Source organism: Aethalodelphis obliquidens, unplaced genomic scaffold, assembly GCF_003676395.1.
Source record: "Aethalodelphis obliquidens isolate GAN/ISIS:26980383/991018 unplaced genomic scaffold, ASM367639v1 scaffold36, whole genome shotgun sequence".
Taxonomy (NCBI): domain Eukaryota; kingdom Metazoa; phylum Chordata; class Mammalia; order Artiodactyla; family Delphinidae; genus Aethalodelphis; species Aethalodelphis obliquidens.
This window is the reverse complement of record NW_020837980.1, coordinates 16,880,015-16,907,897: the sequence shown is the minus strand read 5'-3', so window position 1 is coordinate 16,907,897 and position 27,883 is coordinate 16,880,015. Positions and strand designations below refer to the sequence as shown.

Here is a 27,883-nt window from a genome sequence, read left to right as displayed (position 1 = left end):
AACCCTGGCAATCAAACAGATCCTTTGACATTTACAGACTCGGTAGACCTCTAGATTATTCCATGAGGGGAAGAAAAGCATCAGGGTTCTTTGGGTTTTCACCCCAAATTCTTAAAGCAATCTATTAAGCAGAAGATTATCTGAATTCTAGGCTCCGGGTTGAATAACTAGACCTTAGGCAGTTAACCTCATTCCCCCAACCCCTTTTTTTTAGCAGGAGGAGGGAAAGGAAGAGTTCATAATGTGAGGGGAATGGAGATGGTCTGTATGGTTCCAGTAGGCATTTAACTCCTCTGACGCTCAACATTCATAAAGGCTCAGCTGCATTCAGAGCTTCACAGTGTGCCAACGACACTAGGCGTCAAACGTGTGACACAACTTTAGTAAAATCAACATTTCGGTAACAGCTCAGATTACAGTGGCCTAAGGTATTGCCTATAGGACAGTCAGCCTTCAGCATTCGGGGATTAATTCCCACTCCTATATTCTCTTAGCCCTTGTCTGCCTTTTTCCCTTCTTACTGTTTTATAGGATCCCCTACTCGGGGGTGAACTTATTAAGAGAAAACAAATGACAAGACATTCAACCTTGCTGATTCTGGGGCACAGAGCCAGCATCAGGAAGAAGTGAGATAAAGACAACATTGAAAGTGCAGGCTAAAAGTCACATTTATTATTGCAGTGTACCTAGGTTATACAACTTGGGAGTTAGACTGCCTGGACCTTAAGCCTGGTCCTGCCATTATTAGGTATGTGACCTTACACGAAGTTTTTAACCTCTCTGTGCCTCAGTCTATAAAATGTGAACAATGATAGTACTTACCTTATAAGGATCATTGTGAGTGTTAAATGAGTTCAAACAGATGGAGTAGCTTACAACAGGGTCTGGTACTTGGTAAGCACTAGATGAATATTAACTTTTATAATTATAGTTCTCTATGTGAATTCTCTATGTGAATAGCTCAAATGAATAATAAAAATGGCCACTTTATACTTCACATAAAGCTTCATGACTAAAAAAAGATTTAAAATAGAGTATCTTATATAACAACACAATACCTGCTGATGTATAAATATTGCATCCCTCCTTCTAAAGGAAGAAACAGAGGTTCAGAGAGGTCGAATGCCTTCCTTCTGACTAAAATCACCCAGGGCTTCTATCGGCATATCACAGCTGCTTCCAAATACTAGGAGGTTTGCGGGACTTTTTTTTTTTTTTTTAAATGGCTATATGATATCGCTTAATTATTTAGGAAAATCACATGTTTCTTTCTGAGCCTTTCTTCCCTTACAGTAAGACGGTAACGAAACTACTTATCTGGAAATACGTTATGAAGGTCAAACAAAGGAATATAAGTAAAAGGTATGTCAAGTATATAGTAGACACTCAATGAGTTTAACTCTGTGTTCTTCTTGCCTCTGGGGGAAAACAAAACAAAACTACAGACAGATCAGCATCAACTTGTTTTAGTCCCAGGGTAGATTTCTGCGTGGGATCTAGGGATGGGATTGCAAAGAACCTGAATCTACCAGCATATAATCAGCGGCTTCCCATGATTATCAGGCTCTGAGAACCAAGTCAGACAGCTAGGTTCTCGGTTTTGAACTGCCACGCCAACCAAGTAGCCACCTAACCATCTGACTTCTCAGGTGGATTTTCCAACAAGAAGAGGAGGTAGGTCCGCTACTTGGTAGCATCTGATCTTCTTGAAGTTGCCACCTTAATTAATTCTGTTTTATGCACATTATTTGCATTTAGCTGGCAGGAGCCACCCTGGAGTGAGGCGGTTCCCTCTGGGTGTCGTTACAAAATGGATTCGAGGACCTGGGAAATGAAGGACCGGCCCTGACCCCCAGGATCCATACCGTGTCTTGGTTCTGTTCCTTCTCATCTCTCAGCTGATCTACTTCAACAGCTTCCTAATTCTCCTCCTGTCTTCTCTCTGACCTGTGTGTTCTCCCTTTTCAAAGACTCCAGTTTTCTAAAGGATAAAGGCTAATTTTTAGTTTTTTAAGGAACCTCCATACTGTTCCCCATAGTGGCTGTACCAATTTACATTCCCACCAACAGTGCAAGAGGGTCCCCTTTTCTCCACACCCTCTACAGCATTTATTGTTTGTAGATTTTTTGATGTTGGACATTCTGACTGGTGTGAGGTGATACCTAATTGTAGTTTTGATTTGCATTTCTCTAATAATTAGTGATGTTCAGCATCTTTTCATGTGCTTTTTTTGGCCATCTGTATGTCTTCTTTGGAGAAATATCTATTTAGGTCTTCTGCCCATTTTTTGATTGGGTTATTTTTTTTTTGATATTGAGCTGCATGAGCTGTTTGTATATTTTGGAAATTAATCCCTTGTCGGTTGCTTCGTTTGCAAATATTTTCTCCCATTCTGAGGGTTGATTTTTTGTTTTGCTTATGGTTTCCCTTGCTGTGCAAAAGCTTTTAAGTTTAATTAGGTCCCATTTGTTTATTTTTGTTTTAATTTCCATTACTCTAGTAGGTGGGTCAAAAAGGATCTTGCTGTGATTTATGTCAAAGAGTGTTCTGCCTATGTTTTCCCTGCCTATGTTTTCCTCTAAGAGTTTTATAGTGTCCAGTCTTACATTTAGGTCTTTAATCCATTTTGAATTTATTTTTGTGTGTGGTGTTAGGGAGTGTTCTAATTTCATTCTTTTACAAGTAGCTGTCCAGCTTTCCCAGCACCACTTATTGAAGAGAGTGTCTTTTCTCCATTTTATATTCTTGCCTCCTTTGCCGTAGATTAGGTGACCATAGGTTCATGGGTTTATCTCTGGACTTTGTATAAAGGCTAAACTGACTGCTCATCAGGATCCAAAGGCTGTATTTTCCTCTGACTACCTATCTTCCGTGTCACAGCCTTCTCTCTAGCTGTCTTGGGCTAATAGTGTCTCCTTCACACCATGGTCTTCATGCCTCTATTTGTTTGACCTTGTCCCCTTGTCAAATGGCTGAGCTCCTTTCTAGCCTGTAAACCTCCACGCAGACATCATCTTCTCTTTCATTTATTTAACAAATATTCAGTGAGGACTTCTTATGTGTGCTGAGCACTACGTTCAATGCAAGATGTTAGGACTTGCCAAGTGTCGGCAATGTGCTCAAGAATCGACAAAAATTATCTCAGTTCATTATCATGACAACCCTGTGAAATTGCAAAGGTCTACACTCCCACATCGCAAAACTCTTGGGGGCCAGATGTGTTTCAGAACTCAGGGTTTTCCAGATTGTAGAACAGCAATGGTGTGTAAATTACAGATGATGTTGCAGTCTCTGTGGGGAGCCCCTCATAATCAAAGACATTGATAACTCTGTAGCCTGACGTATAAATTCTCTCCAGAGGAGAGGGAATAAATAGAGGCCATAAATAGTTCAAGTTAGTTTTTGCTGCCGAGTGAGTTCAGATCAGGTCATACTTGGCTACCACAAGTGAGCTAGGACAAAAGACAAAGGAACAAAGAACTTACAGAGTTTTGAGATTTTGTAATTACGAATAAGTGACTAGGGACCTGCACCATTACTGTCAGGATTTACAGATGAAGAAAGTGAGGCTAGGACAGACTGGATAAGATTTTGAGGAACAGATAGTCCAATCAAGGCAATGTGACTCCAAAACCAGTACTTCCAACGTCTGGGCTGTGACCCTGCCCTCCAGAACCGCCTTCTCTCATCCCTCCCACTGACGGCGTCACCACCAGGTTTGCTACACCAGAGCGCATCACTGCTGTTTGCTTTCTGGGCTCTAATAGCTTCTTTAGGTGCCTTGCTTCCCTATCAGACTGTGTGTTGGGGATTCTACATCCACGCTTTTCCAGTCCCTGGCCGGAGTAGCACTCCCATAAATAGTTGCTGAACTAAAATTTTACTTGGGAACCCAGCAGAGAAGGTAATACTGGAACCATAAGTAGTCATAAGATTGTGAATGCCTGGCTCTGTCCCAGTCTACGCATAAAGGTAGATCATGCTGTCACGTAAGAGTTTGAGGAGCAGGTTTTACATGTTGTGCTGAACCTGGTCATTCTTTTCCCTGTGTGACTAGCAACGGCATTCCCCTCCTTCCTTCCCCACCATATACTCCCCGCATCATACATTCACACAGCACATATTACCCATCACACACACACACACACACACACACACACACACACACACACACACCCGACTTCCAGACTTCTAGCATGAAGAAAATACCTGTCCGCAGAACATCAGTTTGTTCAGAATATTCTACATAGGCAGGAATTTGCTCCACGATGTACAGAGTGCCTTTACCAAGGCTGTAGTTCAGATTTACCTTCTTCAGGTCCAGGACCATGTACTGATTGTTATACGTGCCTGAAATATTGGGAGACATGAAGACAGGGCATGGGTATGGCTTTACTGGTTAACTCCAGATCTAAACGTACGTACATGCCTAAAAGTTACTCTGCAGGGCCACTTACCAGAGTTGTATTTTGAAAAGACCTCTGCCCACTGCTTGCCTCCGTTTGCCATCATATTGGCCACCCGGACTCTTTGCCAGGCCAGGAGAGACTTGGGTACCACGTGCTGCAGTAGGGTTTTATTATACACGCTGTTTGTGGTCTGCAGCAATACCAAACCACTGCTGAGAAGGTAAAAGTCGTCCAGAGACTCCAAAAACCCTACAGGAAACACGAATATACAAATCAGCATAACACATATGCAAGATACTGAGCCATCAGTGTTAGCACAGAGCTTCGTGTACACAGTGCATTTTGCAGTGGCTATTATTATTATTCTCTCCCAGCTTTGGTTCCCCTCTGTGGCAGTTACTCAACTGCCGTTTCTAAAGGTGCCAGTGGACCTCCATCCCTGGATCTGCCATTGAAAATTTTTGATTTTATGATTTGGGATGACAAGAATACATTAACTCGGGACTATTCCAAGTTTCCAAAATGACGAACAGAGTAGATCCTCACTTGCTAGGATTTTCCAGGAAAACTTTTAATTAGGGGGAGATATTAGCAGGATTCATTGTTGGACAGTAAGAATACGGATGCCTTCTTTCTTTCTCCTTTTCTGTATTTTCCACATTTTATGTAATGAGTCTACTTAATTTTTTTAAGTAGAAAAAGTATCTACATTTATAAAAGTGAACATGGTTTTGACACTCTGGGTCAATGTGTTTTACAAATGTTGGAAAATCAGCAGAGCCACAAGTCTTCTTTTTAAATAAATTTATTTTATTTGTTTTTATTTTTGGCTGTGTTGGGTCTTTGTTGCCGTGCGCGGGCTTTCTCTAGTTGCGGCAAGCGGGGGCTACTCTTGTTGCGGTGTGCGGGCTTCTCATTGCCGTGACTTCTCTTGTTGCGGAGCACAGGCTCTAGGCACGTGGGCTTCAGTAGTTATGGCATGCGGGCTCAGTAGTTGTGGCTCGCAGGCTCTAGAGCGCAGGCTCAGTAGTTGTGGTGCACGGGCTTAGTTGCTCCGCGGCATGTGGGATCTTCCCAGACCAGGGCTTGAACCTGTGTCCCCTGCACTGGCAGGCGGATTCTTAACCACTGTGCCACCAGCGAAGCCCACAAGTCTTTTTTAAAGGCCTATTGTGTGAATTATTTTGTGATGAGTGTGGTAGAGATCAAGGAATATCAGACACAGCTGTAACAACGAAAGAGGCTATATTGTCGTCAGTAACTAACAGTGATGGACAAACTGGCGGTGCTACATTAAGGTCAGAGAAGAGCCCAGGGAGAGTTAAAAGGAACCAGGGTGGTGAGCTCCTCCAGGGCTTCGCAAACTCTCACCATTTTTATACTACTTTATTATTTTTGCCATGTCTGATTACTACTTGTATCATGCTTTACTTAATATTTTTCCTTACATGAACTCTCTTTTTAAACTTAAAATACTTAGCCTTATCACATAAAATAATATCCAAGGAACCATGGGTCTAATGTTTTGGGGGCTTTTCCCCCCAAAACCAGTACATTTAAGCAAATACATTTCTATTAACATGCAAGAAAATACATTTTCAGGAAGTCCCTAATGTCACCTCACTAGAACTATGCATGTCCTGCACTGAGCAACACCAATGGCGCTCCGAGAGGAGAGGTGATGGGATCTATCCAGGATCACAGAGCCAGCTCCTGGCAGACCTGCGCCTGGAATGCAGGTCCTTGATCCAGTCCAGGGCTCTTCTGCTAAGTCTGAACACCTATGCTCAGCTTCCATGGCGCTCCCTCTTCTGGCTTAATGAAGGCTGGAAGAGGAGAGCTTCATGGAGGAAGTGGTTCTGAGTCTTGAAGCTGGTGTAAGTGCTGACCAGGTAGAGAGCAGTGAGCATCACAGGTGGGAACAATACTATGAGTGAAGGTGCACAGCAGTAGATGTAGCACAGGAGAGTGCGTGTTCTGGGAAGCCGGGCAAAGACAGTCATTCATTCATTCACTCAACAAACAAACTATTGTGCATTTACTCTAGACCTGACAGGGATAGGTGGGGTGGGGTAAAATAACGGGATCACCTAAGACTTCAGAGCGTATATGCTGGGAGTCAGAAGGCCGGCCTTTTAGTTCCCTGCATCGCCACCAACAAATTTAGCACTTCTCTTGCCTCTCTGTTCCTTATTCCCTTCCTCTGATAACCTGGGACTATGTGATGTCATTCACCTCCAATTCTGAATTTTAATTCCTGGAAATTTCTGAGTAGCAAAGTTACATGATGAGAGCAGTGTACAACTAACTCACAATGAGCCTCCACGAGGCTGTCATTAGCCAATACAGAGATTTGCATAAATGACAGAAGGAGGCACACTTCAGGTGGTGCAAAGCTTTATGAGGGGATGGCAGCCTTGAATGAAATTTTAATGGGCAACCCCTCTGAGAAGACACAGTCTAGACATAGGAGGCGTGATTGACAAGCAAAGTATGAGATGAATTTCAATGACTTTTTTAAAAATTTTATTTATTTATTTAGACTGCGTTGGGTTTCACTGCTGCACGCGGGCTTTCTCTAATTGCGGTGAGCAGGGGCTACTCTTCTTTGTGGTGCCCAGGCTTCTCACTGTGGTGGCTTCTCTTGTTGGGGAGCAAGGGCTCTAGGTGCCAGGGCTTCAGTACCTGTGGCTCGTGGGCTCTAGAGTGCGGGCTCAGTAGTTGCGGTGCACGGGCTTAGTTGCTCCGTGGCATGTGGGATCTTCCCGGACTAGGGCTCGAACCCGTGTCCCCTGCATTGGCAGGCGGATTCTTAACCACTGCGCCACCAGGGAAGTCCCTCAATGACTGTTCATTCAGCTCTTGGGCTGAGGTTGTTCTGCAGTGTTTGAACTGTACAGCCATACTTGGCAGCCTTGAGCAAACTCTGGTAACAAATCTCCACAGGAGAGAACTCTGTATTTCTGGCATGATAAACTTGCTAATTCACTCCTTATTGTAGCAGTCTCTATGGACACAAGAGGGCAGGCGTTCTTTCATATGTGTGAGTGACTAATACTAACATGAAAGGAGCAGTCCTTCATTCAAGAGCAAGACTGTTTGTTGAAGACAAAAGAAATGTAGGCCACCCAGAGTTCTGAAACAAAGAAGATAAATTGTCTTACAGAAAACTTTAGTCAAGGAGTTTAACTCTATAGTTCAGAGTTTAAGATTAAAAAATGGAAAAGGCCCAGAGAGGGGACAAAGTCCTGGAACAGTGCATTATAAGAGAAACAAATGTTCCTTGACTGTGTAAAGTTGTATTCCTGCTCTTATCTGTCACTAGTAGCTTTGGAAGGCACACTATTTTAGATCAGGGTAAAGTGAAACACTTCAGTATGAAAGCCAGCCAGCAAGTAACATTTCATAGTAAGCTTCTTGCTAAATTTAATCAAGAAATAAGAGAACCCTTACCGTTAATAAAGCATCTTTCAGGACTTAAAAAATATGTAACCGCTTGAATTGTAAACATGAACAAGGACCACTTTCCTCTGATTCCATTTAGACCTACTGCTTAGTAAAACACAGAAAAGTTTACCCTTACGATCCTATCAAATGTATTTAAAATGTGCCCATTTGGAAGAGTGACATCAACATCATGGGGGGTGTGAGACACTCCCTTTGTCTCTCCCCTTCAATCTACGACCAGTAAAACCAGTAAAACTTCCATGACTCAACAAAGGTTCCTCGGCCCAACACAGCAGCATGCTGGAGAGTTCCACATCTCTGTCATCTAAGGGACTGGACTGGAACACATAAAGTAGGTGGAACCAGAGGGACGGTGAAGGCAGTGCCGGCCATCTCCGTGCCCCAGGTGGCACTGTCAGCAACACCGGCAGCAGCAAGGAACCGACAACCCTGGAGACGGAAATAGTGACAAGGAGGGCACCAGGCGACACCTCTGACACGGACAGTGGAGAGTGGAAAGTGCCAGCTCTCAAAAATAACCAGCGCGGGTAAGAGAAACCAAAAACTTGTGCTATAGCGCCACCTACTGGGAAACAAAAGAAAGGCATCTAATTACTAACCTAGTGAATAGCTACAATCAAGTGAGGGAAAAAAAAAAAAAGCTTTACCTAAAGAAGAAACATGTTCACCACTTCAAATGCACTGGCAGAGGAGCACTCATCAAGCCCCATGAAGAACCACGGTAACACAGTACCACAAAAAGAAAATGACAGTCCTCCAGAAACCAAATTTAAAGTCACGGAATGTTGTGATCTGATAGAGAATTCAAAATAGCTGTCATGAAGATACTCAACCAGCTACAAGAAAACTTTGAAAGGCAGTTCAATGACCTCAGGAATGAAATGAATGAACAGAAGGAATACTTTACCAAAGAGACTGAAATTCAAAAAAAGCACCAAATAGGAATTCTGGAGCTTAAGAACTCAATAAATGAGATGAAGGATGCATTAGAAAGCACTGGAAATAGAGCAGACCACATGGAAGAGAGAATTAGTGAGCTTAAAGATTGAAATCTAGAAATGATACAGGGAGAAGAGGAGAGTGAATTAAGATCTAAAAAGTAAAGAAATCCTATAGAACCATCTGACTCTTTTAGGAAGGGCATCATTAGGGTAATGGGTATCCCAGGAGGAAAAGGGAGACTGAAGAGTGCAGAGGGTTTATTTAAAGAAATAATAGCTGAGGACTTCCCAAACCTGGGGAGGGAACTGGATGGACAAGTCCACAAAGCCAAGAGAACTTCTAATTACCTCAATACAAAAAGACCTTCTTCAAGACACGGTATATTAAAACTGTCAAAAGTCAATGACAAAGAAAGAATATTCTAAAGGCAGCCAGGGAAAAAAGGATGGTAACCTACAAAGGAATCCCTATCAGTCTATCAGCAGACTTCTCAGCAGAAACTCTGCAGGCCAGGAGAGAGTGGAAGGACATACTCGAAATACTGAAAGATAAAAACCATCACCCAAGAATACTCTATTTAGCAAAGTTATCCTTCAGATATGAAGGAGAAATAAAGATGTTCCCAGACGAACAAAAGCTGACTGAGCTCATCAACATTAGATGTGCCTTAAAAGAAACGTTGAAAGAAGCTCTTCTACCTGAAATGAAAAGGGAAAAGTACTGTACACAAAAATTTGAGTAAAATGGTAACTGGACAGACAGAATAAAAAAATTGCAACTTATTCTATATCAGAATAGGTTGTTAAAAACTTAATTACAGCATAAAGATTAAAGGGAAAAAAGCAGTAAAAATAACTCTAGCTACTTTAATTTAGTAACAAACAACACAAAAAGGAATAATTTAAGACGACAAAAAAGTAAAAAGGGGAGAGGAAAAGGAAGAAACCCATGTAGGCAAATGAAGATAAGATACTATCAGCAGAAAAAGAACAATTTTATCCATGATAGGTTTCATACAAATCTCATGGTAACCACAAAACACAAATCTAGAGCAGAGAGAGGAAACATAAAAACAAGGGGAAATAGGGAAAAACATCATAGAAAACCACCATACTAAAATGGCAGACAGAAACACAAGGAAAAAGGAACAATGGAGGGAAGCAGCCGCATAGCACAGGGAGATCAGCTCAGGGCTTTGTGACCACCTAGAGGGGTGGGATAGGGAGGGTGGGAGGGAGACGCAAGAGGGAGGAGATATGGGGATGTATGTATATGTATAGCTGATTCACTTTGTTATACAGCAGAAACTATCACACCATTGTAAAGCAATTATACTCCAATAAAGATGTTAAAAAAAAAAAAAAAAAGGAACAATGGAGATACAGAGCGACCAGAAAATAAAAGATAAAATAGCAGTTCTAAGTCCTCATCTATCAACGATCACCTTAAATGTGAATGGATTGACTTTACCAATCAAAAGACACAGAATAACTGGATGGATTAGAAAATAAGACCCCACTATATGCTGCCTCCAGGAGACATATCTCAGCTTTAAAGAGAAACACAGGCTCAAAGTGAAGGAATGGAAGTTGATACTCCAAGCAAATGACAGCCAAAAGAAAGTGGGTGTAGCCATTCTCACATGGGAAAAAACAGACTTCAAGGCAAAAATGGTAGCAAGAGACAAAGATGGACATTAAGTAACGGTAAAGCAGACAATTCGTCCAGAAGACGTAACAGTTATTAATATATACTGACCTAACATAGGAGCACCAAAATATATAAAGCAATTATTAACATACCTAAAGGGAGACAACAAAATAACAGTAGGTGATTTTAATACCCAACTTACATCAGTGAATAGATCATCTAGACAGAAAGTCAACAAGGAAACAGCAGCCTTAAATGAACCTTAGACCAGATTGATTTGATAGACATATATAAAACATTCTATCCAAATGCAGCCGAATACACATTATTCTCAAGTGCACATGGAACATTCTCAGGGATAGACCATATGTTGGGATACAAAACAAGTCTCAATAAATTTAGGAAGATTAAAATCATATCAAGCATCTTTTCCAATCAAAACGGTGTGAAACTAGAGATCAACTACAAGAAGAAAGCCAGAAATATCACAAATATGTGGCAACTAGGCAACATACTACTGAACAATTATTGGGTCAACAAAGATATCAAAGGAGAAATTTTTAAAAATCAGACACAAATGAAAATGGAAATATGGCTTACCAAAATCTATGGGATGAAGCAAAAGCAGTATCAAGAGGGAAAATTCTAGTAATACTGTAAATGGCAATATTTCTTTTTTATGGCTGAGTAACATTCCATCATATATGTGTGCGTGTGTGTGTGTGTGTGTGTGTGTATATATATATATATATATATATATCCCACATCTTCTTTATCCATTTATCTGTTTATGGACACTTAGGTTGCTTCCATATCTTGACAATTGTAAATAATGCTGCTATGAACATTGGAGTGCATGTATATTTTCAAGTTAGTGTTTTTGTTTTTTTTGATATATACCCAGGAATGGAATTGTTGGGTCATATAGTAGTTCTATTTCTAAGTTTTTAAGAAACCTCCATACTGTTTTCCACAGTGGCTGCACCAATTACATTCCCACCAACAATGTACAAGGGTTCCCTTTCTCCACATCCTCACCAACATTTGTCATTTGTGTTCTTTTTGATGATGCCATTCTGACAGGTGTGAGGTAATATCTCATTGTGGTTTTAATTGCATTTCTCTGATGATTGATGATTTTGAGCATCTTTTCATCTGCCTGTTGGCCATCTGTATGTCTTGTTGGAAAAACATCTATTCAAGTCTTCTGCCCATTTTTAATCAAGTTGGGGTTTTTTTTAATGTTGAGTTATATGAGCTGTTTATATATTTTGCATATTAACTCCTTATCAGTCATATCATTTGCAAATATTTTCTCCCATTCAGTAGGTTCTCTTTTTGTTTTGTCAGTGGTTTCCTTTGCTGTGCAAAAGTTTAATTCGGTTCCATTTGTTTATTTTTGCTTTTGTTTCCCTTCCCTGAGGAGACAGATCCAAAAAATATTGCTACAGTTTATGTCAAAGAGTGTCCTGCCTATGTTTTTTTCTAGTACTTTTATGGTTTCCAGTGTTACATTTAGGTCTTTAATCCATTTTGAGTTTATTTTTCTATATGGTGTTAGAGAATGTTCTAATTTCATTCTTTTGCATGTAGCTGTCAAGTTTTTCCAGCACCACTTATTAAAGAGACTGTCTTTTCTCCATTGTATATTCTTGCCTCCTTTGTTGTGGATTAACTGACCATCAGTGTGTGGGTTTATTTCTGGACTCTCTATTCTGTATCACTGATTAATGTATCTGTTTTTTTTGTGTGCCAATACCATACTGTTTTGATAACTGTAGCTTTGTAGTATAGTCCGAAGTCAGGGTGCATGATTCCTCCAGCCCTGTTCTTCTTTCTCAAGATTATTTTGGCTATTCAGGGTCTTGTGTGTTTCCATACAAATTTTTGAATTATTTGTTCTGGTTCTGTGAAAAATACCTTTGGTATTTTGATAGGGATTACATTGAATCTGTAGATTGCCTTGGGTAGTATGGTCATTTCAATATTAATTCTTCCAATCCATGAACATGGTATATCTTTCTATGTGTTTGTGTGGTCTTCAATTTCTTTCATCAGTGTCATAGTTTTCTGAGTACAGGTCTTTTTATCTCCTTAGATAGGTTTATTCCTAGGTATTTTATTCTTTTTGATGCTACTGTACATGGAACTGTTCCCTTAATTTCTCTTTCTGACAGTTTGTTGTTAGTGTATAGAAATACAACAGATTTCTGTATATGAATTTTGCATCCTGCAACTTTATCAAATTCACTGTTGAGCTCTAGTAGTTTTTTAGTAGCATCTTTATAATTTTCTGTGTATAATATCATGCCATCTGCAAACAGTGACAATTTTACTTCTTCCTTTCCAATTTGGATTCCTTTTATTTTTCTTGTCTGATTCCTGTGGCTAGGACTTCCAATATTATGTTGACTAAAAGTGGTAAGAGTGGGCATCCTTGTCTTGTTCCTGATCTTAGAGGACATGATTTCAGCTTTTCACCATTGAATATGATGTTAGCTGTGGGTTTGTCATATATGGCCCTTATTATGTTGAGGTATGTTCCCTCTATGCCCACTTTCTGGAGGGTTTTTATCATATGGATGTTGAATTTTATCAAAAGCTTTTTCTGCATCCACTCTTGCCACTCTTATTCAACATAATATTGCAAGCCTTAGCCAGATCAATTAAGCAAGAAAAAGAAATAAAAGGCATCCAAAATGGAAAGGAAGAAGTAAAACTGTCACTGTTTGCAGATGACATGATACTATGTATAGAAAACCCTAAAGACATCACCTAAAAACGATTAGAAATAATAAATGAATACAGTCAAGTTTCAGGGTACTAAATCAGTATACAAAAATCTGTTGTGCAGAAAGAGAAATTAAGAAATCAATTCCATTTATAATTGCATCAAAAAGAATAAAATCCCTAAGAATAAATTCAAGCATGGAGATGAAAGACGTGTACACTGAAAACTATAAGACATTGTTGAAAGAAGTTGAAGATGACACAAATGGAAAGATATTCTGTGCTCATTGACTGAAAGAATTAACATTATTAAAATGTCCATATTACTTAAAGCAATCTATGGATTCAGTACACTCCTTATCAAAATTCCAATGACATTTTTCACAGAAATGGAACAAAAATCCTAAAATTTATATGGAACTACAAAAGACCCCAGATAGCCAAAACAATCCTGAGAAAAAAAGAACAAAACTGGGGGTGTCACACTCCTTGATTTCGCATGATATTGGCAGAAAAACACAGAGATCAATGGAAGAGAATTGAGAGCCCAGAAATAAACTCACATATACATGGACAATCAATTTATGACAAAGGAACAAACGACATACAATGGAGAAAGTATAGTCTGTTTAACAAATGGTGTTGGGAAAACTGGACAGCCACATGCAAAAGAATGAAACTAGACCACTATCTTACATTATACACAAAAATCAACTCACAATGGATTAAGGACTTGAATGTAAGATCTGAAACCATAAAACTCCTAGAAGAAAACATAGGCAAGATGCTCTTTGATATTGGTTTTAGCAATATCTTTCTGAATATGTCTCCTCAGGAAAGAGGAACAAAAGCAAAAATAAACACATTGGACCTCATCAAACTAAAAAGGTTCTTCACAGCAAAAGAAACCGTTAACAAATTGAAAAGACAACCTACCAAATGAGGGAAGATATTTGCAAATCATATATCAAATGACAGGTTAATGTCCAAAATATATAAAGAACTCATACAACTTAACAACAGGAAAACAAACAACCCAATTTAAAAATGGGCAGAGAAGCTAAAAAAGACATTTTTCTAAAGACATACAGATGGCCAACAGGCACATACAAAGAAGTTCAACATCACTCTTATTAGGGAAATGCAAATCAAAATCACAATGCGATATCACCTCATGCCTGTCAGATATCACCTCATGCCTGTCAAAATCACAATGAGGTATCACCTCATGCCTGTCAGAATGGTTCTCCTTCCAGAGTGATGGAGAGAACGTGGGGAAAAGGGAACCCTCATACGTTGGTGGGAAGGTAAAGTGGTTGCAGCCACAGTGGAAAACAATATGGAAGTTCCTCAAAAAATTAAGAATAGAACTAACATATGACCCAGCTATTCCACTTCTGGGTATTTATTGAAAGAATATGAAAACACTAATTGGAAAAAGATATATGCGGCCCTATGCTCACTGCAGCATTCTTTACAAATAGCTAACATATGGGGCTTCCTTGGTGGTGCAGTGGTTGAGAGTCTGCCTGCTGATGCAGGGGACGTGGGTTCGTGCCCCGGTCCGGGAGGATCCCACATGCCGCGGAGCGGCTGGGCCCATGAGCCATGGCTGCTGGGCCTGCGCGTCCGGAGCCTGTGCTCCGCAACAGGAGAGGCCGCAACAGTGAGAGGCCCGCGTACCAGCAAAAAAAAAAAAAAAAAAAAAAGCTAACATATGGAAACAACTTAAGTGCCCCATAGAACATGAATGGATAAAGAAGATGTGGTGTGTGTGTGTATGATGGAATACTACTAAGCCATAAAAAGGTGAAATCTTGCCATTTGTGACAGCATGGATGGACCTAGAATGTATTATGCTAAGTGAAGTAAGTCAGATGGAGAAAGACAAATATCATATGATTTCACTCATATGTGGAATACAAAAATAAATGAACAAACCAAACAAAAACAAACACATAGAAACAGTGAACAGAGCAGCAGTTACCAGAGGGGAAGGGTGGCAGGGGGATGGCAAAATGGATACAGGGGGTCAACTGCATGGTGAGGAATGGAAGCTAGACCTTTGGGAATGAGCATGCTGCAGTATATAGAGAAGTCGAAACATAATACGTAGGTACACAAAAAACTTATATCATGTTATAAACCATTAAAAAATAAAATAAAAAACTTAAAATGTGCTCATTTGCATATCACATGCATTAGCTGCTCCAAACCTCTGAAGACCACACACATTCCTTCCTTCCAAAAGAGTAGATTCAGTGTTGACAAAGGACATAAATGACATACAACTCAGGGTCAGGAGTGTGGATCATGATTGTAAAAATAGCTGTGCTGCATTTCCTCACCCCTCCTTCTATCCATACTCAGCAACGGGACTTTGCAACATCTCCCAGAAAGAGGCATTGTCTGTTTCCCCATCTCTTAGATCTGAGCTGGATCCGGAACTCGCTTCGGCTAACAAAATGCGCCAGTTCTGAGTCTAGGCTTCAGGAGACCTTGCACACTTCTTCTCACCTCTTGTAACCCTGTTACAGCAGTGTAAACCAGCCCAGTCTAATTTAGTCTCTGGGATGGGAGACCACGTGCAGGAGGGCCAGCCTCTAGCTGGCCAGTCCCCCAAAGTGCTACAGAGTTCATCCAAGGTCAGCAGAGCTGCACACCCAACCCCAGCCAACCTCAGACGCACGATGTGCCCAGCGGAGACACCAGAAAGAACCATTTAGCTGACGTGTGGACTCAAAAGCAATAATAATCACGTTTCCAGCACAAAATTTGGAGGTTCAGCAGTAGCTAATATAATAATAGTAATCCAATTATACAACGTATTTTGTTTTGAAATGTCTTACTGCCATTTGATTTTTAAAAATTTTAAATTTTATTTTGATTCTTTTCTCTCTTTTTTAAAAAAAATTATTTATTTATTTCTGGCTGTGCTGGGTCCTCACTGCTGCCGCGGGCTTTCTCCAGTTGCAGAGAGCGGGAGCTACTCTTCGTTGCGGTGCGCGGTCTTCTCACTGCGGCGGCTTCTCTTGCTGCGGAGCACGGGCTCTAGGTGCGCAGGCTCTGTAGTTGTGGCACACAGCCTCCATAGCTGTGGCTCGCAGGCTCTAGAGCACAGGCTCAGTAGTTGTGGCGCATGGGCTTAGTTGCTCCGTGGCATGTGAGATCTTCCCAGACCAGGGCTCGAACCCATGTCTCCTGCATTGGCAGGCAGATTCTTAACCACTGCGGCACCAGGGAAGCCCTGCCATTTGATTTTAACACAGATGGATGTGACACTTTGGGAACTCTTTTCTTTCTTTTTTTTTTTAAAAAAGAGAAAAAACAGGGGCTTCCCTGGTGGCGCAGTGGTTGAGAGTCCGCCTGCCGATGCAGGGGACACGGGTTCGTGCCCCAGTCTGGGAAGATCCCACATGCCGCGCAGCGGCTGGGCCCGTGAGCCATGGCCGCTGAGCCTGCGCGTCCGGAGTCTGTGCTCCGCAACGGGAGAGGCCACAACAGTGAAAGGCCCGCGTACCGCAAAAAAAAAAAAAAAAAAAAAGAGAAAAAACAAAGTAACATCTTGGCGCCATACTCAGCCTTTCTGCTCAGCTTTTTCCCACAGCTGAAGAGGAACTGTATCACTTCTCAGACCTGTGAAAAGCACCCACCTATGCTGGGCTGTCTGATTTCTCTAAGCCAGTCTGACAGTCAATAAATTTTTATTAAACACTTACTGTATCTCAAGCACTGTGCAATGGGTCTCAGCCCAGAGACTGTATCAGAATTCCCTCAGGAGCTTCTTCAAAAGGCATATGCCCAGACTGCCCTCTCTGCCCACCTCTGCTCCCCTCTGAGTCTCCACCAGAACTCCTATGTAAGGTTACTGTCTACAGCTGGAAAGTCTTCCGCTTCCTGCCTAAGAAAAGGCAGCCTGTGCTCTCCTTGTTATCCCAGGACATGAAATCCTCCAGCCGTTTATTCTGTCTACTCTGCAATGGACTCAGTCTTCCTACCTTCCAGAATGGCATTCATTTACTTCTCTTCCTGCCAAGGTCCTAACTGGAACCAATCAATTTCCCCTTCACTTTCCAGTAATTATTCTTCTATCAAGTATGTATTTTTTTTTTTAGCAGATTTCTGCTTAATCCTGCAATAGGCAGGTGATCAATGAAGGATTCATACTATTAGATATTCAAGCACATGAAGCCATACTCGGGAGTTTGAATATCCTGCAGTGGTCCAAATAAAAGAATTAGTATAATTCTAATTCTAAGATAATAATAATAATCTCTTAAAGACTATAGAAAGTAATTATGAAGAGGTAGCTTACATTTAACCAATATTCTGTTATTATCCACATAAAATTGTTTTTCTTCAATAATAAATTATTTATTTTAGGTTATATTATTTGCTTGTTTACTGTTTCCTTTTCCATCTATCCCATAGCATGTAAGTTCCACCAGGGCAGGAACTTTTTCTGTCTTGTTCACTCTAGCGCCAGAAAAGGATTTGACACATAGTAGGTGCTCAATAAATAACCGTTAAATCCAAGGAAGAAAGAGATGGTGGTCACTAACATTCACTGTGTACCTACGATACACCAGAAACCCCGCTTTAGAAGGATGGATACTATCATTTGATCTTCACAAAAAGAGCACTTAGATGAGCTAATTTAAAAAATATTTAGCTATTTAAAGCTAATAAACAGCATTGTCAGGAATAAATTTAGGACTGAACCTCAACACATGCCTTTTCCACTACAACATACGCCTGACAGATGTGAGGGAAACAGATAGGTAGTCATGGCAAACAGTGACAACACTTCTACACAATAGAGCAAATGCATTCAAAGCAATTGGGAAGAGAGTGAATCATGGGGGGTTGCATGTTTAGACAGGGTGGAGTTGGGGAAAATCACCTTATGACCAGTCAGTCAAGAAAAGTGTGGAAAATAAGGTGGGATTTCTGGAAAGATAGAAGGCAGGAAGCTTCCTTAGCTAGGTGGGGAAAGATGTTCAAGACAGCTGTGGCCTGGCAGAAGTCATCAGTATCCTGGGATGGTGCCAAAGAGGAATACAAAACAAAAGGAAGGTACTGATACTTAGGAAAGCAGAAATGAAGTGCTACAAAATCTATCTATGGTCCTTTGGAATGGGTGCCCTAGTTCTACTTTTATTTCTTCTCCTCCTTTGGTTCTACATTTTAAAGGCAGAAGATATGAATCTTGGCATGTGTTAAATCACAGATTGTTTGTATATATTTCAGCCTTATGATCAAAGGATCTAAGATAAAAGAGGTAACATGAAATTAATAAAAGTAATTATACAATTACATTAAAAATGTTTACAACTACAGAGGCAATTTAATAACACATGAAAGTAATAACATTATGGATTATGAAGGAGACTTGACTACATTTTCTTGGGGCTTTGAGACTATTCTTTTATCTCCCTGTGCACCTACTTTCAAGTATTTGAACTTCAAACAGGAGAAGGCTGAGCAAAGTCATGGCTACCCAGACCAGAAAGATTGCCGGAGTCTGAAAGGATGGGCTTGGACCCAATATGTTAGAATCACCTAGGGTGCTTGTTACAAATGCACCAGCCCCGATCAACTAAATAAGAATTCTTATGGATGGCACTTTAGAATCTGCATTTTTAGCAAGCTCCAGAGGAAGTTTTAAGGGGTATGTACATGTGTGTGGGAGGTGATGGGATGCCCAGATGTGATGCAAAGTAGGAACACATGCATGCTTGGTGAAACACAGTACGTGTGTTCCAGAGAGCTCCACTTACACATAATTAAGCACGAAGCCTCAGCCTCCTAGGGATCATCATTATTTACTGTAATCCTCAATTAAAACACTTTGTTCCCACACAAAAGCTCCACCCACCTGGCATCCCAGGAGGTCCTTTGAGTTCATGGCTCTTTTAGTGTTAGCCATTTAACTTAGATACAAACAGAACCATTTCTGAAAACGAACACTGGGTATTTTATAGTCAGATATGTCGTGTTTGAACCCTAGTGCCCAACTCCTGAGCTGGGTATTTAACTTCCCTGAACCTGTTTCTTTATTTGAAAAATGCTGATACAATACCCTCCTTGTTAGGTTTTTATGAAAATTAAGTGACATGATACACACCAAATGTGTATTATGCATACACGGAGTGTCAGTTATAATGCCAGGCACATAAATAGAAGCTAAACAAACATTACTTCTTTTCATTTCAATAACAAGTTAAGCACAAACGATTTTAAGGTAACTTACTTAAATCTTGGGTGCTGCCCAATTCCCATAAAACTAGTTGGGTCCTTCTTAGAGAACGGACTTGAGGTTATGGGGAGGGGGAAGGGTGAGCTGTGACAGGGCGAGAGAGAGTCATGGGCATATACACACTAACAAACGCAGTAAGGTAGATAGCTAGTGGGAAGTAGCCGCATGGCACAGGGATATTGGCTCGGTGCTTTGTGACAGCCTGGAGGGGTGGGATGGGGAGGGTGGGAGGGAGGGAGACGCAACAGGGAAGACATATGGGAACATATGTTTATGTATGACTGATTCACTTTGTTATAAAGCAGAAACTAACACACCATTGTAAAGCAATTATACCCCAATAAAGATGTTAAAAAAAAAAAAAAAAAAAACTAGTTGGGTCCTATTCATGTCATTCATAGTCAGGGTGGCCGCAAAGGATTGGCTTCAAGGTCCAATCCCTGTGCTGAACATACAGGTTTGCATCTGAGATGCCTTGATACCAATTCATGAACATCTCGGACTCTTCTTTTCAAATCAAGGGTATAAAAGGGAGGGCAGGATGAAGAGAAAACAATGAGCTTGTGATATGTTGATAGATGATGCTCTCTCAGGCAGCCCCTCCTCCACCTCTCACTGCATTTCCCGGCTGTCTTTCTCCAGTTTCCACCTGTCCACATCAGAAGGGGTTATCTGTAACCTGTCTGCCTGTTTCCTTTCTTTTTTCTTCCCATTATCTTTTCCTCCTTCCTTCCTTTTCTCCTTCCTTGCATAAATATTTGTTCAGTGATTACAACGTGCAAGGCTCTGCTGGCCCTGAGGATGCAGACATGAATACAGAACCTGGGCTCTGAAGAAACTGCACAAGGCACCGAGGAAGCTGAAAGGAGGGGTAGCTGACTCAGCCTGAAAATTAGCGAAGGCTTCGACCAGGAGCTCTTGTGATACTTTTGTTAATATGGAAAACATCTGGGTAAAACGCATTAAAAGGCAATAAAAATGCTCATACCCAGGGTGAGTATTCCAATGGCAGCACAAAGAAATTTGATGATTTCTCCCACAAGTAAAAAGGATAAACACTGTATAAAATTATGTAAAATAACTAGTTGAAGGTACTAGAAAATGACCAAAGGCAGGGAAAACTGAGCACTGATCCTATTAGTTAAGAATATGAGTATGGGGACTTCCTTGGTTGTCCAGTGGCGGAGACTCCACGCCTCCACTGCAGGGGCCACAGGTTCAATCCTGGTGGGGGAACTAAGATCCCGCATGCTGCGCAGTGCGGCAAAACAAACAAACAAAAATTTTTTTAAAAAAGCATATGAGTATGTGGCTTCATTGCTTGCGTGCATTCCTTAATCCCCCACTGCCAGCTCTGGTGGTGGGGAACTGCAGCCATGGTGACTTGAGATGGTATTCAAAGTTCAGTGCTGCAGATATCTGAGAATTTAAGGGGGAATTTTTTTTTTTTGGCTGCATCACGCAGCGTACGGGATCTTAGTTCCCGGACCAGGGATCGAACCCATGCCCCCTGCAGTGGAAGCAGGGAGTCTTAAGCACTGGACCACCAGGAAAGTCCCAAAGGGGGAAATTTTGAAAGCAAGAGAGAAGTATAGAAGAGCAGAGATCCAAAATCTGAACATAAGTTCTGCCTAGTTTCCTGGCTGACCACTAACTATGCAAGGATGTGAGAGATGCCAAAGAGCTTGGGATAAAACCAGAAAGAATTGAGAGATTTACCCTTGTAAGACCGAATTCTTACTGGTGAGATATACAAATCTGCTGCAACTTTGACAGAGGGTGCTCTGCTCCGAGCTCATATACAGCTCAGACTGCTCCAGCTATCAAAGGGCAAAATCCAGAGCTGGAAGAACAAGTGGAAAGTTAGAGAAAACCTTAGAAACAAGAAAACCACAGAGAGAGTTAGCTCTAAAATCTCAGCTAGTCCCTGCCAAAACCTTTGGCTCTCTATTAAACTACACTGATTAAACACAAAGTAAGTAGAGAAAAAGAAAATCATAAAGATAAGAATGAAAATCAATGAGGAAGAAAAATAGACAATAGGAAACAAATCAATGAAAAGAAAATCTGGTTATTGGAAAATATCAATAAAATTTATACACCTCTAGCTAGACAGATAAAGAAAAAAAGACATAATATCATGAATGATTAAAGGTACTTAGCTACAGATCCTACCAACATTAAAAAGTAAATAAAAATATTATAAATAACTTTATATCAATGAACATGATAAATTAGAGTCAATGGGCAAATTCCTTGAAAGACACAAATTTTCAAAACTGACTCAAGAAGAATTAGAAAACCTGAATAGACCTATATTAATGAAAGAAATTGAACTCATAGTTAAAAACTTTCCAACAGATAAAATTCCATGTCTAGATGGCTTAGTCAATGAATTCTTTAAAACATTTAAAGAAAAAAATAATTGCAGTCCTACACAAACTCTTTCAGAAAACATAGAAGGAAAAAATAATTCTAAACTCAGTTTATAAGAACAAGCTTACCCCAATACCAAAACAATTAAAAGAAAAGGAAGCCACAGTCCAATATGTTTCATGAATACTAGATGAAAAAATCCTTAACAAAATATTAGTATGTTGAATAAAAAATAAATAAAAAAGAATAATATATTACGATTAAGTGGGGTTAATCCCAGGAATGCCAAGTTGATTTAATATCTGAAAATTAATCAGTGGAACTCACCATATTAATACAGGATGAATATCATATGATCATAGATAGAAGCTGAGAACTGCACAAAATGCAGCACTCATTCATGATAAAAACATTAAGCAAAGTAGGAAGAGATGGGATCTTCTTTAACCTTATAAAGGGTATCCAGAAAACCTACAATTAACATCATACTTAATGGTGAATGACTGAATACTTTTCCCTTTAAGATCAGGAACAAGGGAAAGATTTCCATGCCACTTCTAGTCTACGGTGTCCTGGAGGTCTTATCCAGTACATTCATGAAAGAAAACAAAGACATACAAGGTAAGAGAGAAGTAATACTGTCTTTATGCAAAGATGGCCTGATTATGTATCTAGAAAAATCCCAAGAAATCTACAAAAAAGCTATTAGATTGATACATTAACTTAGAAAGTTCTCAAGAGAACAATATACAAAAAAAATATATTTCTATATTGTGGTGGTGTTTAACTTTCCACAAATTCCTTGACAATTTTCCCTTTAAATGACAGATTCTAATTTCCTTTTCTTGAATGTGGGCTGATCAAAATAACTTCCTTCTAACAAATAGAATGTGGTGGAAGTGAGAGTATATGACTTCTGAGACTAGGTCATAATAGGTATTGCTCTCTCTGCCGTGTTCTTTCAGATCACTTGGTCTGGGGGAAACCAGGAATCCTGTCCTGAGGATACTTGAGCAGTCCTGTGAAGAGGCCCATGGAGGGGAATCAATTTCCCAGCACCATCTTCTTGACCATGGAAGTGAGTCACCTTGGAAGTACATCCTTTAGCTTTAGTTAAGTTACCAGAGATTTCAGCCCCTCAGTCTCTGAGTCTTCAGCTAAAACTCCAGATATAGTGAAGTAGAGACAAGCTCTCCTCACTGGGCCCTATCTAAGTTCCTTATCCATAGAGACTATGAGATACTAAATGGTTATTGTCATTTCAAGTCACTAATTTTGGGGGTGATTTGTTACGTAGCGATAGATAACTAATGCATATATACAAGCAATGAACAATTGGAAAAAGGAATAAAAAATTGATTCTGATTACAGTAGCATCAAAAATCATTTAGGATTCAAATTAATTTAAGGTATGTAAGACCCATATACTAAAAACTACAAAACATCGCTCAAATTAAAGAAGATCTAAATAAATAGAGAAACAATATTTGTGGGTTGGAAGACTCAGTATTACTGACAGGTTGATTATCTCTGATTGACTTAAACCTTCAATGCAATGGAAATCAGTAGATCTTTTTCTTGACATGAACAAATTTTATTTATTTTTATTTTTTAATACAATTTCTAAAGGTCACATTCCACTTACAGTTATTACAAAATATTGGCTACATTCCCCATGTTGTACAATACATCCTTGTAGCCTATCTTATACCCAATAGTCTGTACCTCCCATTCCCCCTACCCTATAAACCCCTCCCCCACCTCTCCACTGGTAACCACTAGTTTGTTCTCTGTATCTGTGAGTCTGCTTCTTTTTTGTTAAATTCAGTAGTTTGTTGTATTTTTTAGATTCCACATAAGTGATATCACATAGTATTTGTCTTTCTCTGTCTGACATAAGTGAAATAATTAACTTAGTGTTAACGCCCTCCAAGTCCATCCATGTTGCTGCAAATGGCAAGATTTCATTCTTTATTATGGCTGAGTAATATTCCATTGTATATATATACCACATCTTCTTTATCCGTTCATCTGTTGATGGACACTTAGGGTGCTTCCATGTCTTGGCTATTGTAAATAGTGCTGCTATGAACATTGGGGTGCATGTATCTTTTCAAGTTAGTGTCATTGTTCTTTTCAGATATATACCCAGGAGTGGAATTCCTGGGTCATATGGTAGTTGTATTTTTAGTTTTCTGAGAAACTTCCATAACGTTTTCCACAGTAGCTGCAGCAATTTACATTCCCACCAACAGTGTACGAGGGTTCCCTTTCTCAACACCTTGCCAACATTTGTTATTTGTGTTCTTTTTGATGGTAAGGAGATCTCTGCACTGCAGTGCTCATGCAGTGGTAATGCCCACCTTTTCAATGCCGTCATTCCCTATGGGATTCTTGACTGCATAGCCAAATCAAGAGTTGTCTGTATACAGTATCCTGGCGGAGGACTGGCCAGGGCTTTTATCTTTCTTTGCCCTATCACCTCTTAGGTAGAACAGACCACGGCTATTCAAAACCTTCTTTTTTTGCTTCAATAATACAGGGCCACCTTTCTTAAGAGTATTCAGAGCTTCAGGCAAGTAATTTTTGCAGGGCCCCTGCCTAAATAAACAATTTGATTAAGAAATAGATGACAAAATTCAAGGGCCCATGTGAAGTGTAGGGATTTACTAATGAAGATTTAGAATAATGAGTAGAGAAACATACTAATGTATTTGTCTGTCAACAATCAGTGTACGTGAAGATGCTTTGTAATGTCCAGGCACCACCTCTTTGTATTCTTTATAGTCCGATACATTATTTCTGGAAAATTTTATATCTCCCTTCATGAGAAAAAAGCAGCAATACTGTTATTACTCTCAAAGCCATGACTCTTTGTAACCTGTTTGCACTGAAACAACATAGATTTCTTTGCCTCTGCAGTTCCTTAACACCATTTACTTAATGACTCTGCAACGTTTATCATGTCGCCTGTGAATACTGAATTCTAATGACTGTCTCAGAAATCCTTACTGTGCTTTGTTAATCATGACCACAATGGCAAGTCTCACCCACAGTATTAAGAAAAATGTGAATGATAATTCTTTTCCTGGTCATTAATTACATTCAGAATTTTATAGAGTAAACATACATCAACGTATTTCCAACTTTTGTCTGTCTTCTCTCAGACTTCTTATGCTATAATCAGTGCTCTCCTAGAATGTGATCTCTATCCATGCTGCCTATACCCCTACCTTTGATACACTCCCACCTGTGGGTAGGAGAGGTGAGAAGCCTGAGGCAAGAGGCGGAAGAGCAGTCTCAGCTGCTCCACAGAATATCCATCCAACTTGTAACCGACTCGTGAAAGCAGGAAGTCACCTCATCAGCTGGAGGCATGAGATCTGTTACAAAGGTCTGGTTGTGTTAGAAAGCAAGGTACGCGGGCCTCTCACTATTGTGGCCTCTCCCGTTGCGGAGCACAGGCTCCGGACGTGCAGGCTCAGCGGCCATGGCTCACGGGCCCAGCCGCTCCGCGGCATGTGGGATCTTCCTGGACCGGGGCACGAACCCGTGTTCCCTGCATCGGCAGGCGGACTCTCAACCACTGCACCATCAGGGAAGCCCGCAAGCAAGGTTTTTAAAGCCCTTTTAGGGGCCAGGGCCAGCCCTCCCCACAGCACTGCTGAACACGTGGTGCAGAGCCTGCAGGGGGTGCCGTGACTGCCACAGGGGTCAGTGGGGGAGCATACAGAGTAAAGCTCACTTGTCACCTCCCCTGCTGCCCTTGGGTAGAAAGGAAGCAGCATTGCACTGAGAACACAGGTGAAAGTAGACGCTTAAGCCCAAGGGTAAGCGTGACCTTTGGCAGCCTAGGGCCTAGTGACAGTTGCAAAAACTGGGGCTCCAGACAAGTGAATAAGCTTTTTACCTGGGAAGTGTTGCCGAGCTGTAGTGAGGCCAAGGGGATGTACAAGGATGGTGTCTCCCAGCTTATGTCTCCTCGCAATGTCTCCTTAGCCTCTAGATGCGTGGGAAACCTGAAGTCTGTCTGAAGCTGAAGCATCAGGCTAAGTAAATAGGTCTTTTTCACAGGGATACTTGGGTTTTATTTCAGCTTGCTGTCTGTGCAGTGCCCTGGGCGTGGTAGCCTGCCAAGAGCTGTCTTTCTGATCGTTACCGTCCTGTGGAGCTCAGGAATGCCAGGGCCTCTGGCCAGCAAGGCCGGGAGATCAAGAGGTGTCCCCTATGTGGACTGAATGTGCTCACTGGCTTTAGCAGGGCAGCTGGAGAGTGGAGGGGATGGGGCCCGCTCACTGGCTTCAGGAAGGCAGTTCTTCAGCCCCCGCCAGGGGGCAGGGGAGTGTTGCAACCACTGCACGTGCAGACTTCAGCAAGGAAGTAGGACACTGCAACGACCACTCACCCCTGCCTGCTTCGCTAGGCAGTGGGAGGGTGTTGCATCCAGGCTCACCCACCTGTGCTAGCACGCTAGGTGGAGAATGCGCCAATGGCTTCCGCCAGCGCCTCTGCCTGCAGACCGTTTCGGCTGTCCCTGGCCCCTCCAGCCTTTAGATGGGCAAATGAATCTTCCTCACATTTGGCACTTTCCAAACTGTTGCTATTTTGCTGGGTCTTGGGGTGTGTAAGACCACATGCAAATCCTTTACTGGGGGAATCTCAGTCTCCTATAGCACTTTGGTACCCTTGGACATCAGCCCCGTTGGGTTTCTAAGCCAGACGTTTTGGGAGCTCATCATTCTGGTGCGGATCGCAGGGGTTGGGGTGCCTGGTGGGCGTCACCAATCCCTTGCTCCTCCTGGAGAAGCACCTGTCTCATGAGATCCCTCCTTATCGCGTGTTGCTGCACACAACAAAGTGGGGTCTTTTGCAAGACCATGTCTCTACCTCTCCTACCTGTCTCAGTGCGGTCCTTTCATTCTCTGTTGTGGGAATCAGTTCATTTCATTTTCAGATCTTTTTCAGAGGAAATGATCCAAATGTAGCTGTAGATTTAGTGTGCCTGTGAGAGCAGGTGAGTTCAGAATCTTCCTACTCTGCCACCTTGGACCCCACCGTAAATCCTTTCTAGATTAAGATGGAGGTTATTATATTATATATATATATATATATATATATATCCTTGAATAACTACCTGTATTTTTACGGAGTCAGCTGGGACTCTCGTGAACACAGAGCACGAGACTGGCTTAGACAAGCCTGGGTGAGCTGGGGTCTACAAATCCTTTTGCAATATCGATGAATGTACTGTGAAGGATTACTATTGTTCCTCCTATTCTATGCTGGAGTACAGTTTTGGGAGTGCCCTTCCAACAATTCTTATTAGGCAATTATCCCTCAAGGATTCTGGCAAGGACAACAGGAACACTACCACAATATCAATCTTCCATCCGTATATTGACTGACCATCTGCAAAACTTTATGTGGTTTGAGTTGCCTGGACTGTTGCCTCAGGCTTCTACATGTTCTGTGGGAAGCCTCTCTTGTCCTCCTCTCGTGGGCCAGACATTTTGTAATTCTAAAATGCAAATCTATTAATGTCACTTTCACTTGTCATTTTAATGGTCTTGCACTGCCCTTCATTCCCTCTCCCTGGCCTTCTCCGCACTTCCTCTTGCCCATAGGCCTTTACATGGGCTGCTTGTTCCACAGGGAACATTCTATCACCCCATTATCCCAGGGAGTTTACACTGGCCTTTGTGTCTCAACATAAATTTTACTTTCTCTTAAAAGCTATCTATTCATCCCCAAACTAGGCTTCTCTATTATTACACAAATCACACTTTAGTCATTGCTTTTTTATTTGTGTCTATTTTTCACCAGAATGTAAAGTTTGTTAGAATAGGGGCTGCATTTGTCCTGTTTTTCATCACAAATACTCTGCTTAGGACATTTTAATAGAAAATTGTAGCTGAATAAATTATATCATGACTTGATCTATCGGTTCTGACTCAATAACTCTTAATATCCTTGTCCGTATCAGGAAGAGCCTCCAGGTCCTGCCCCTTTGAATACAAAACTGACACCACGCTCCTAACCCACTCAATC

The 27,883-nt window shown here is 41.1% G+C and overlaps 1 protein-coding gene across 2 annotated transcripts in view; it reads right to left on the bottom strand.

Moving 5' to 3' along the window:
• Window positions 1–27,883, bottom strand: part of PLBD1 (phospholipase B domain containing 1) — a 69,983-nt gene that overhangs the window by 4,229 nt on the left and 37,871 nt on the right. For both annotated transcript variants that reach the window (XM_027129547.1, XM_027129548.1), the window contains exons 7-8: window positions 4,459–4,659; window positions 4,211–4,351 (exon numbers count right to left, since the gene is read on the bottom strand). In XM_027129547.1, the coding sequence (XP_026985348.1) occupies window positions 4,211–4,351; window positions 4,459–4,659 (342 nt within the window). The remainder of the gene's footprint in view (window positions 1–4,210; window positions 4,352–4,458; window positions 4,660–27,883) is intronic.